Source organism: Poecilia formosa, unplaced genomic scaffold (genome assembly GCF_000485575.1).
Source record: "Poecilia formosa unplaced genomic scaffold, Poecilia_formosa-5.1.2 Scaffold58, whole genome shotgun sequence".
Classification (NCBI taxonomy): Eukaryota; Metazoa; Chordata; class Actinopteri; order Cyprinodontiformes; family Poeciliidae; genus Poecilia; species Poecilia formosa.
Window position 1 is genome coordinate 195,236 of NW_006799997.1, and position 12,387 is coordinate 207,622.

Consider the following 12,387-nt stretch of genomic DNA (forward strand, 5'->3'; position numbering starts at 1 on the left):
GAGGAACGGTAACCAAACTGCAGGGTGTTAACCCGTCCACCTGGCTCTGAAAGGGGGAGAGGGTGTTTGGGTCCAGCACTGGCACAGCAGGGTCAAGTCTGAAGAAGATGTAACTGGCAGCTAACAGGATTGGATGTGCAGATTATCAACAGATTATCACCCCAAAGCTGAGGGGGAGGGGGCAGCACGCCCTGCAGCCGGGGAAGGCAGAGGGTAAAATATTGGCAGTGTGGGGAAGCCGGCACGGCCCGTTGGATCCATTGATCCATCGTTCTGATCGGGCTCTGAGCCAGACCCCCAGCTGGGTTCGTCACGGTCCGTTTCCTAAAACAAAAGATTTAAACGTCCAGTTGACAGACCGACTGTTTGCATTTTAAAAGCAGCAGCAGCATTAAGCTTTTATTTGTTTGTTTTGAAATTGTATTTCTCTATCTTAATTAACATATTACTGACTAAAAGAAAAAGTTTTAAAAAGTAACTAAAAAAATTTCAATTTAGTTTAACTTCTATTTTATTCTTGATATAATTGTACTCATACTTTATTTTTTAATGCATTCAATTTGTTTTTATTATTAATTATCCCTTTTGTTCTAATTTACAATAATCATTATTATTTATTCATAAAAGTAGAAATGAAGTTCCACTGACACTGACTGAAATAGTTTGAATAATTATAGTAATCACAGTTTATTTATATTTTTTGATGCTCTAAATAAATATTTCATTAAATTCCACCCGTTTCTTCCATGGAGTCCATAAAATTAAACAATTAGATGACCTGATGATGTAACTACAAAATTATCCTGAAAATATGGAATGGTATAAATGAGCAAAACACAATTTGAATGTTTGCTTATTTGTTGAAATTGTTCTGCAATGCAGGTAATTTTCCACTTCAAGTCAAAACTTTCCAATATTATAAAATTTACCAAAAAAAATGTAAAATGACTAAATATAGAAAATACAAGCTAAAAGCAAAAACACAGGACAGAAACATTTCTGACAACATAGCTGAAATGAGTGTTAAAGTTTTTGCACTTCAGGGCTTCCATAGTTTTAGTCATTTTTTGACTTTCCTGTGATTTTCTGTCCCAGTCTTTAGTTTTGACGTTGCAGTTTGCTTTGGTCAGAGGTCTGGAAACTTTTTAATAACCTCAGAATTACTTCCTGTCCAATCCCATGAAATATTAACATGTTTCCACATTAACTTCAACAAATGCGTGCGGAAAGCCTGTTACTGGTTGATTTATGAGAGCTCGGGGCTGTTCTTGTTTGGTTCATGTTGTCCTGCCCAATGAGTCTACGCTTGTGCTTTAAACGCGTTGTCACAAATTTGTCTGGATTTGCATGCGAGTCTCAAAGCGAGATCGTCTCATGTGTGCCTGAGGATGAGGCGGGAGGCATTTCTGACGTGCCTCACCTGTTCCTGACGTGCCTGTCGGACGGCTTCCCAACAGGTGTTCAGATGTTTCCTGCCACCTGGACTTTCCTCTGTTTTCAGCCCTTTTTTATTGCTGAGAACTTAAAGAGTTCAGGTTAAAATCCATCATTTCCATTTGACATGACGGCATCGCTCTGGAATCTGCCTGTCTTGTAATTTACCAATCATTTCTGACCATATGATGGAAAATATTCCACTCTCGGCTCTTCCAAGCCACAATTATTGCCCTTAATTTATAATATTACATTTCTGTTATTTTTCCATTAATCTTGTTGAAGCTTTGACAAGCGGCCATTCTCATTTGCTAAAAATGATTTACCCAAACAGACCAGATTAGAGTCATCGTCCCTCTTTTCTGACAAATGAGGCATCCTTAAATTGCCAAAGGATGCATTACTAAAACATAAACTCCTATTACGCAGACATTGTTCCATATATCCAACCCAAATTACTTGACTGGAATTGTGTAATGGTTTATAATCATAAAACTAGTGGCTTCAGTCCCTCATCATTAAAACATTAGTCAGAATATTTGCTTGCACAATATTTCGAAACAGTTTTTTATCTCACGACTGAAGCTTTGACAGTAAACAATTAGTCAGTGACAGGAATGCGTTGGGGTTTTCACGCCATTGTCCCTTTGGCACTCTCCAAACAGCTGATCTGTGGTGAGAAGGCGCTGCCGGTGAGCTCATGCATTCCTCGAAGAGGCTGGGTCAGGTGCTTGTTGAAGGATGAGTTTGTAATCTCATTTTGAGTGAGAACACCACCTGTCAGTCAGCATCCATAAATTAGTTCGATAGTCATCAGCTGAAAAGCCTGTTGAGGGTAAAGTCTTGGTAGGTTGAATGGATGTGGAAGTGGGATGAAGGTGTTGGAAGATCCTGAGCTTCGTGTTGCATAATGATCTACGTAAATGTAGCATGTACAGGTTGACTGGTTCATGCTACATGCTACAGGTGCTAAACCCGTGCAGTTCCTTCACTATTTGCATTGGGGGGCGATAAGAAAACACAATTTCCTCAAAATTTCTGGTTTTGCACAGCTAAAGGTAGCAACCTTGCCATACTTAGCAACAAGTGGGGGTGTTTACTCAACATGCTGGGGTTACTCCATGTGTATGAAAGCAATATAAGAACTATTCAAGGTAGCAATCACAGATAAATACATGATTTTTAAAATATATGTTTATTTTGAAACCCCTTTTCTACTGCCTCCCTGGGCAGTAGAAAAGGGGCTACTGCCCATAAAAACTTTGAACTTTCAAACAAGAATATAGTCCACTGAAAAATTTTCATACAACATTCTAACTTAGCAAAAAAGTACAAAATATGTGTCCTTAATTACATTTTTTGTGCTGTGGGCATTTTGTATGTCACAGGAAATATAAAATGGAGAAGGAAACATTGAAAAATGTATATGGAAACTTTAATTTTTTTCAAATGTCCGATAGAGATTAACTGAGCCAAGATGTACATACCTTCTGTACATTCATTGGACGGAATGTTGCACTTTTGTCATACAAAACTTGTACAAATTCAGCCAGATGTCGATCAAATAACAAGTAATCATTTGTTTCTAATATGGTCAAATTGACTTGATGCCATAATGCCGATGCACCAACATATCTAAGGAACAGATGGCATCGGTTTGCGAGCTTTGCACCAATCTCTCGTACTGAGTCAGCGTTTGTTCAGACCAGAAGTAAACAGTGGTTTCCATGTGGCGTTTTGGGTCATTTCCATTGATTCCACTGGGAAGGCCAACTGTATGGTGTCTGTATTTCAGAGGTCTAGTTCTCCCTGCTGCATGACTTGGCCTTTGAGGTGCCAAAGCACTTTGTCTACCTCAACATTGTGAGAGTAATTATAAGTCTGTAGGGTTGAACTTTGGGAGACATCCTCCGAGGAAGAAAAATCTCCACAGTGAGAACAGGAACTTCTCCAATCAAGCAGACAGAAATAAACCCAGATTAGAGGATAGTTGTGGGAGAAACATGGCACAGTTTCCATAACAGCTTCCACGTTTTCCAGTCTGAACGAGAAAACTATCATTATCCATTGTGTTGTCTTGGACAGACCTCAGTGGGAGACAGAAACCCAGCAATCTGACATTCAGATTTAATTCATGGGGTGTCAGCGAGGAAGCTGGTGAGCAGAGGTTCTGATTCGACCTGGAGCCAAAGAATCATTCAGGAACTCCTGTGACTCTTTGGAAACGTGGCAAGCAGAGGTTTAGGTTTATTTAAAGACATCTAAATTCCAAATTGTAATCCAATCAAGGTAAAAGAACTATCTAAACCGATCTAGACCTGTGGGGCTGCATCTTGTACTGACCACAGTTTTGAAAAACTGAGTCAGTTTTACTCGACGGGTCAGTGGAACCAAGAAAGTCCCCAAATAAAACTCAACTGACAACAAGAAGGAGATGATGTATTCTCACACTGCAATGAATAGATTTCAGGTCATTTAGGACACGTGAAACAGCAGAGAACCTTCTGAGAAGTTGTGTTCCACACAAACTCCAAGAGATCATCAATGATTGATCCAGGAGGTCAACAAAACCAAGATCAACGTCTAAAGCTCTTCAAGCTTGAACTGTCTCAGTTATAGAGCCAGAATAACTGCCGAACAAACACAATGAGCCGTTTCAGGACTTTATCTAAGACCTTCTGTGGACTGGTGAAACGGTGTTCATAATGTTACATCTGGCATAGAGCTAACAGTTAAACATAGTGGTGATTACATGATGGTCGGGTCTGCACAGATTACACTTCCTCCTTCTGATTAGCTTGTTAACTGTTGGTGTTACCAAGCAGAGGCAGAGATGGCATACATGAATCCCTTCTGGCCCTGGATCTCTGCTTTGGACTCTCCATGAGAAGCTAGCAGGTGTTTTTGGGTCTTCTGTCCATGTTCCAGACTAGGAAGGAAGAGGAAAGTAATAGTTGGGTGGACATAGAGTAACGTGCTAGTGACTAATACAAGGTATTTCCTCTAGTTTTCTTCCTTGATTGATTGAACTAAACTCTCTCTAAGCTGCTAAATCCTTCCTTTCCTTGAAAAGCATCTGCTAAGAGCCTGCCCTTTACTGATTGAAGACAGACAAAAGGAAAACCATCAACAAAGAATCTACTTCTCAAACGTGTTAATGTTTTATACCTTAAAGTGTGTGCATAACCGCCACACTGTACACAAACACCTTAGATCTACTACACACATGCTGTTTGCTCCAGGTGACTTAATGCGACTTGACTTGGTGGTTAAATATTAACAGGACCTGATGTGGCCCTCAGTCAGGAGAGACACGAATTCATGCAAGGCACTTTGCTGCACTGCTGCATCATCGTTCCAACACACACGTGTAACGCTGTCGAATGCAAACACATACAGACTCACACACATACACACACAGCCAGTGGCAGGCAGCAGCTGAGACTCAGCAAGGCAGCTGGGGCAGAAGAGGGGAACCAAGCGGAAGAAGAGGAGGGCAACAGAGCGAAGGATAGAGGATGAGCCAGTTGGCGGAGCACGGCGTTGGTCGGATCCGAAGTGTTCCTCTTCTGGAGCTTCTGGCGGTGAGTGTTGGTTTTCAGATCCATCCGACCCTCAGCAACGCAAGGGAGATATTAGGGAGAGCACATCCAGAGCAGGACTCACTGGGGCAATGATGTTCTATGTTATAACGTTAGAGGAGGGGAGGGTTGTAATCCATCAGCTGAAGTTTGATTGATGACGGTGAGATTTCCTTAGAGGAGCTAACTTTGTTTTAAACCTGTCACTGGATTCTGGATGGTCTAGTTCTGTAAGTGTGTCAGTGTTTCTCACCGTTCTGTGACTGTGCATCTCGAGCGTTGCCATCCCATATGTAGGTCACTATCCGACAAGCTGTGGCTGCTTCTAATTAGACGTGAGAAAAGACTCGCTTCGTGTTTCTGAAGCAGTTCCAGGCGGTCCGGATCAGGGGTCCGGCCCACCATCTGTACAGGTTTCCCTCCCCGCTGTGAACGAGACGCTTCGCGACATGTGATGCTTTATGACGAGGTTACTATGCGTGGCAACAGCCAGATCTAAAAATATAATGGCTGTGGTTGTTGTGCTTTTTCAGCTGCTTCAGTTGAACTTTTCTCTTCGATTTGGATCTTCATTCAGTGGTGTTTTGTGTGTTTTTGCCTCTGCCATCACGTGGACGCAATTAAACAGACAAATGTCTCTGCTGGGTTCCGAAACGGCATACATCCTTTATGTAATTACATTAACAGGAGCTGGATAGTGACTAATGGGTTGTGGAGGAGGAGAAGGGGCGCGAAACACAACATGCATGGTTGCATTTTTCCATCCAGTTTCACCCTCTCGCTCATCCCCAAGCGCAAATCTCTCCCTCCAAACCAACACGGCTTGCTTTTCTTTTTTAATTTTCTATCCAGAGAGAACTTCTGAGGTTTATGACCTTTTGTGTGTCCTAATCTGGGATCAACTGTGGTTTAAAGGTTTGCTTGGTGGCATTGTCCACATTAAACCTGCATTCAAACCTTTTATTGGCCAGAAGAAAAAGTCCTAAACATACGTTTACTCTCGCATTTGATCCTTCCATTTAGGATCTGAATGATCAGATTCACACAGAATCAGAATTATATATTCAGGCTCTACTGAGTAAGAGTAGCCAACATCTTTTTATTATAAGTCGATGACTCAATAAGGGCCAAGAATATCTTAACTCGGCAAGACCAAACCCTCAAATGTGTTTGACTGGTACTCGGAAGAATGGGAAAGTCCAAGGATCTTTGTGAAGGTACAGATTATCAGATCATATGTTTTAACAATTACACCTAAATATAAGTTATTTAGATGTGCCTCTACTTTCTAAATGTCTGTAAAAAGGTCAGAAATCTCTCTCAGGGTGCATTCCCAGCAGCCCTGTTCAGTCTGCTTTAACCCAACTCCAGTCCTTTCGTTTAGAAAGTCTGTTTTGTTTGGGGACGAGTGAATGTGTAATCAAACCAAAAAAAGTGAAGTCCAGTCTGCCTACAAACCTCGGTTTTGGTTTAGTTGAACTGAACTCTGGTGCGATTCAAAAGCATATGTGAATTCCACGCAGACTACAGCGCAGGGTAAATACAAGTGTAGGATTAGTGGGCGAAATGGCTCGTGGTCTTTAGCCAAAGACAAAAGAGAAATCCTCCAACCACTACAATCTGACTCCACTCCATTTTTTCCTCAAATGGTGAAGTAGGAAGTTGGGTTCTGTTGTCTTCAGAAGATTTTGTGTCGTTTCCTTCAGGAGATGATGGGGTCTGAATAACGTTGTCTGTCTTCCCAGAGATGAGATAAATGTCTTTCGAGAGTGTTATTTTTTTTTTTTTTTTTTTTGGTTAAATGAGACAAAGATTGATCTGTTTAATTTCAACAACTAGAGGAATGTAGGGAGGTCTCAAGATTAGGCTTTCAACCCTACCAGCACTGTACCAGCTGCCAAGCATGGCAGAGGTATAGAATAACGACAAAAGGGGACTGTCTTCAAATTCCTTAACATCTATTGGAGTTTGGACACAATTGGGACAGTAGTCCGACACCCACATCCATATTGAATTTGGATCCGATAAATCAGGCTAACATTAGACTTCTGGAAAGTCCTACCCAAACCCATAACTCAGCCTTCCTGAAAAGATGTTAACTTTGCTTAATATCAAAGACAAATAGTTCTAATAAAGCCTTCCCATTTGTCCAGGAGCAGTGGTTCAACATTCTACCAGAACTATGCCAGAAAAAAAAAAAAACACATTATAAAATGCTGACTTGAAAACTTGCTTGATTGTGATTTAAAAATTTTGAATAGGGTCACATTTTGCCTTAATTTCCACATACTGAGATTATAATACCGGTTACGTAATGGAAATTATATGTTGTGTACAAACATGGATCCTCAAGACCTCAGAAAGTATCTCTGGGACAGAACGCCTGTGTTGAATTACTTTTCTCAATAGAGCTCAGTGTCTGAATCAGGAAGAAGGATATGAATTTGGACTGAGCCGCAGAGTTCTGGTGCCACATTGCTTTGGACTCAAAAAGAAGACGAGCGACTTGCCAGCTGCAGAACATTAAAACTAATTATGGATGGTGGCGAGACGACTGGAGGCCGAGCTTACACAGCAAAGGAAAGCAAGAAATCTCTAGAAAAATATTTTCCTTTTTCTTTGTGAAGTCTAATTACAGTCACAGACTGATTGATGATTATAATTGGTTGTTTGCATAAAACAGAAATGTTTTGATTTCAACTCCAAAAATGTTGTGTTGAGATATTTAAAGTCTTCTCAGCCAGTATGGTCGGACCAACTTTTTCATTTTTCCCTTTCATTTCTGGGGAAAGATGAGTTATTATGATGGACAAATCCCAAGATATTAGAATCCCTTGCCAAGATACTACGAATGAAGACACATTTATAGCAATAAGGAAACCAGAATGGGAAACATGAAGACAAACAACTACAGAGACAAAAAGAGACAGAATTAATGTGACTTTCTACAAAGGTTCCCAACAAAAAAAAAAACAACCTAACAGTGATAATGATATATTGCCTAATATGTCAAATAGACTCTCAAATATTCTGTAACAGCTCAACATAAGGCTGCCTTTGAGTTATTATTCTTATTTTTACCAGAACAGTCTTTATTTGTGAAACTCAGTTATGTTTTTCATTCTGGCTTTCAAAAGTTATAAAGTAGAACCCCAATTGGTTGAAGTAGGGAGTCATTACTAAGACCGTTAAACAAAAAACATAATTTTAAAAAATATATTATTTCTATGAAAGCCTTTAACTGCCAGGGTTGACTTTCCTAGTTAGCTGTAGCAACCTGTCCTATGTAGCCAGGTCTAGCTTTCCTAGTCATCAAGAGCGAGTTTTCTTAATTAGCCAGGTCTAGCTTTACTAGTTAGCCAGGGTTGGTTTTTCTAGCTAGCAAGAGTGAGCTTTCTTAGCTAGTCAGGGCTAGCTTTCCTAGCTCTGGCTGTTTCAGTATATTCCTTTTCTTTCTTATTGCTTATATCTATAGAAGCAATTCTTGTGGAAAATAAACTTTGAGGAAAAGTTTTCAATTAATTATCTCTCCCTGTCTATTCACCATTCAGTATTTGGTGTTTGATCTATTAAAATAGTTAGCTATATTTTTAGAGGAAGCCCCAAGGTGGTTCTCCAGCTATGGGGATCCATAATCTTTATTCAAGCAACAGTTAATTTTTGTATCAGTTTTCTTAAAGTCACACATTTTTTATATATATATTCAGAAATGGAAATCAATTAATAATCTTCATTGCTTAATGTAGAAAAAACAACAAATGGCTTCTTTGACAGGGAGCATACACGCTTCTAATAAGCCACAATTACAGCTATGAAAATGTAAATGAAGCTAATTGAGTTTCTTTCTTTTAACTGTCACTTTTCATCATTTTCTGGTCACTGAACAGGGCAGGTGTCAGTTATTTCCTGTTTGTCCCAAAGAGGCTTGCAGCAGACGTACAGGAGCTCAGTGGTCTACTGGCTTACATTACAATATGCTAATGCCCACCCCCCGAGCTGCAACCTGCACCACCCTCCTGCTCCTTCAAACACACACCATTGCACACAGATACACACTGGCGCTCGCACATGCCCCCGGGACAGCCGCGGGGGGGGCCATGAAAAGGAAGCCGAGATGATTAATTAACTCTGCCCTCGTTTTGATACGGCCTTATTGGCTTTCAACACCTCGCGTTCGGCTCCGGAGCTTTGCATAGATTATCCTCCCACCGCCACAACAGACACACAACGAGCTTCCACACAGATTCAGGTCAGCTTTGTTCCCCGTACTGCTGTCAGTGGGCAAGATTTGGACCTTTTTTGTTTTATTTCATGATGTTTTAATTTTATTCATTGATTGGATGCCTAGAATCTTGGAATTACTGAATATAACCTGTCTGACAACATGAAGTAGGGTAGGAGATCTCAAAAGGCAAAAACAGTTGGTGAACATAACCTTTAACACTGGAAAGAGTTGTAAAGTCTTTTGTAAAACTTTGGGACTTCATCAAACTACAGTGGAACAATGGCGATCCTTTCTACCCAAAATTACTTACAGACTTCTGGGAAAACGTTCTGAACTGAGAGCTATATAAAACACATTGTATCACTGACACATGGTGGGTATCCACATGGTTCAAGTTGGCGCTTTAGCGTTAGCTTCCACTTATAGCTATCTCAATGTAGCACTTCAGCGTTAGCAGGACTGATGTTTATGATTAGTGCTTTAAAGTTAGTGGTGCCCACCATTGAAAAACATCTTTTGAAAATAATTTATAAATCTTAAAATGGTTGTTACTCTACAATTAATTTGCATTGCATGTCAAATGACTTAAGAGTTTCAGATTTTGCCTCGACTCAGGACTCGAATACCTTGACTTCAGTCTCAATGTGAGACTTTCATGTTACTTGGGATATGGAAAGACTTGACACGGTATGATTGGAGGCAACAATATAGCTCTGCCACTTAAGTATCTGGATGACTTGCTGTAATTTATGTTGCAGGTGCAATTCTGGCTAAACAAAACCCTACCAAAATCAAATGTTTGAGTAGCTAGTTAAAGTTTATAGTAAATCTGATTTGGATGCTGTGGGATGACCTTATACAGATCGATAAGAGTAAGACTGAATTCTTTAAAGATATTCCTCCACAAAGACATGAAGGACTCAGTTTGGGTTGTTGTATTTGACGTCAGTCATTGCCATCTTGGGATGTTTACAGTTGAATGAGGAATATGTTTTTTTTTTTCTTGTTCTGGAAGTAAGCATTCATATGTTTGCACCTGATGGTTCTGGCTGATCCATAAGCAAATACAGTACAAGCCTCCATGTGGGCCTTTGTTGTGGTGAGGTCTGCATGGTTTCTGGACTCCAGGTGCTCCAGCTGGTCGTATTCGTCCTCTGCTCCCCGGTTCTGCTTTCTATTCACGGCCATAAAGTGGCTGTCAGGCCTCAGCGGCGAAGCCAGACAATACAACTGACAGCACTCCTGTGTGCGTCCTAGACCTTTCATCTGCTCCCTTTCTCTGCGAGCTGATCCACGGAGTGGCGGTGAGGTTGTGTTTCATCGTCCTCTTCCTTTCTGAACAAAAGATCACCTGCCCGGCTGTGTGATGTGTCACATGGAGCCCTGAGGGGAAGCCCTCAGCTTCATGTGCAACGCTGCAACTTGTGCGTCATGACAAGAGTGCTGCAGAATGAGTTTTAGGTCCTGTTCTGGTTTAATCCAATGTGACACGCTTTACAGAAACCAGCCGGTGGTTCTTTCCTCTTTCCTCCGCTGTCTCCCGAGCCAGAACTCTATGCCCTATGCTATGCAAACACCACAACAGAACGATGCAACAAAAGCAAAGAGATCCATCCAGCCTCAAACCATCGCGCTACAATGAGGCATTCTTTGCAGGGAACCATGATTCTCTCCGATGTGGTCTATGCTTGCCGTTAGAAGTGGAAGAACTGGCAGGGATTGATTTATTCTGTTGAGGTTCATTAGCCATCATGGTGACATGGTGATGGTAATAAGATATATTACCATTATTAGAGGGTAACGTTCATGTGTGATGGTGCAACATTGGAAACAATCATAGCTATCCACCAATAAGCTGTAGGCATCTTGACAGCCTCCCTCTATAGAGGGTTACCTTTCAGCTTCTAGGCTAAATACAGACCTGAGTGGTTTCAGACTTCTGTTTACAACAAATGGAGTTAAACACAGCAGACCTGACACCAACGGTACATTTAGTCATTTAATGCAACAGGACGGTTTTCTTGGAAAGCCGCAGGTTTAAAGAGTAACAAGTTCTTACATCATTGGAACATAGAAAGAGATAGACATAAGACATAGGTATTATGTCAAATGATGTTTTTAAGACTGAAAATTAAAAATTTAGAACTTGGCCTGGAGACTTGACTTGAAACTTGCGTGGAAAGATGTGAGATTTTCTTGTCATTTGCGAAACAGTCAGTTCGTCCCACCTCTAAAGTAAACATTGTAAAAGAAAAGCCAAGGTTAGTAAGTGAATTACCTACCTGGATTTTATTACTCATCTTTGTAAACTTGTGTAAAACCCAAACCAAAACATCATGGGAACCTTTTGTTTTTATTGTTTATGTAACTTGGACAAGGGACAATGCACACATTGTAATGGTTGGACTAAAAGCCAGATTTCAGGTGAAACGTTTGGAGGGAGGCCAAGACAAGCAGGTTGCAGAGATCAAAGATGGGAAGCAGTTGTTTTAACACCTGCACCTTTTATTACGAAACCTTCCATGCTCCCACAACTTTTATCTGCTGCTGAAAACATCCTTAGTGCAACGTGAGATGAAGTCATTTCAAGACATTATTAAAAAGAAGGTAATTCATAGCTGAGCTGAAATCCTTGAGAGAATCAGCACCATCTGCATCTGAGTCTTCCTCTGGGGTGGACATGATTGAGTCTTGGTCATTTTCTCCACAACTCATCTTTACAACGCTGCGCTGCTAGCTTAGTGATCGCCGTACCTCTCATTTGATCGGCAACTGAGGGGATTTTACAAGGAGGCCTGAAGCCTCAGGTGAACCGGACTGAAAGAGTCCGCCATGTCAACGGCCAACGGTTGACCTTTGTGTGTGGCTGGGGGGAGGCCTTTGTGTGGCGGAGCCCAGAGGGCCAATCGAACGGCCCAAACATCCATCTGGCCCCAACAGCTGGAGGAGCCGATGGGCTTCCAGGCAGGAAATTATGCAGGACAAACAAGGCCCCATGATTATTTCATTACCTTCATTTCTTTGGGATTATCATCATTTTGAAGGAAATGGCTGCGATGCGATAACAGCCCAACAAAGCAGTCTATATTTACAATTTGTTTAATATTGCAGAGGGGATTTTTATATTTCAGAGGCATTTCCTGACTG

At 41.0% G+C, this 12,387-nt stretch overlaps 1 protein-coding gene across 3 annotated transcripts in view; it reads left to right on the top strand.

Moving 5' to 3' along the window:
- LOC103139190 (nck-associated protein 5-like) overlaps positions 1 to 12,387 on the top strand; it is a 126,856-nt gene that overhangs the window by 18,098 nt on the left and 96,371 nt on the right. Inside the window, exon 1 of one of the 3 annotated variants that reach the window (XM_016672303.1) lies at positions 4,818 to 5,018. The exons of the other annotated variants lie outside the window; for them this stretch is intronic. Coding sequence (XP_016527789.1) covers positions 4,953 to 5,018 — 66 coding nt within the window. The 5' untranslated portion in view covers positions 4,818 to 4,952. Of the gene's footprint in view, positions 1 to 4,817; positions 5,019 to 12,387 lie in introns of those variants that run through there. 3 annotated transcript variants of the gene reach the window in all.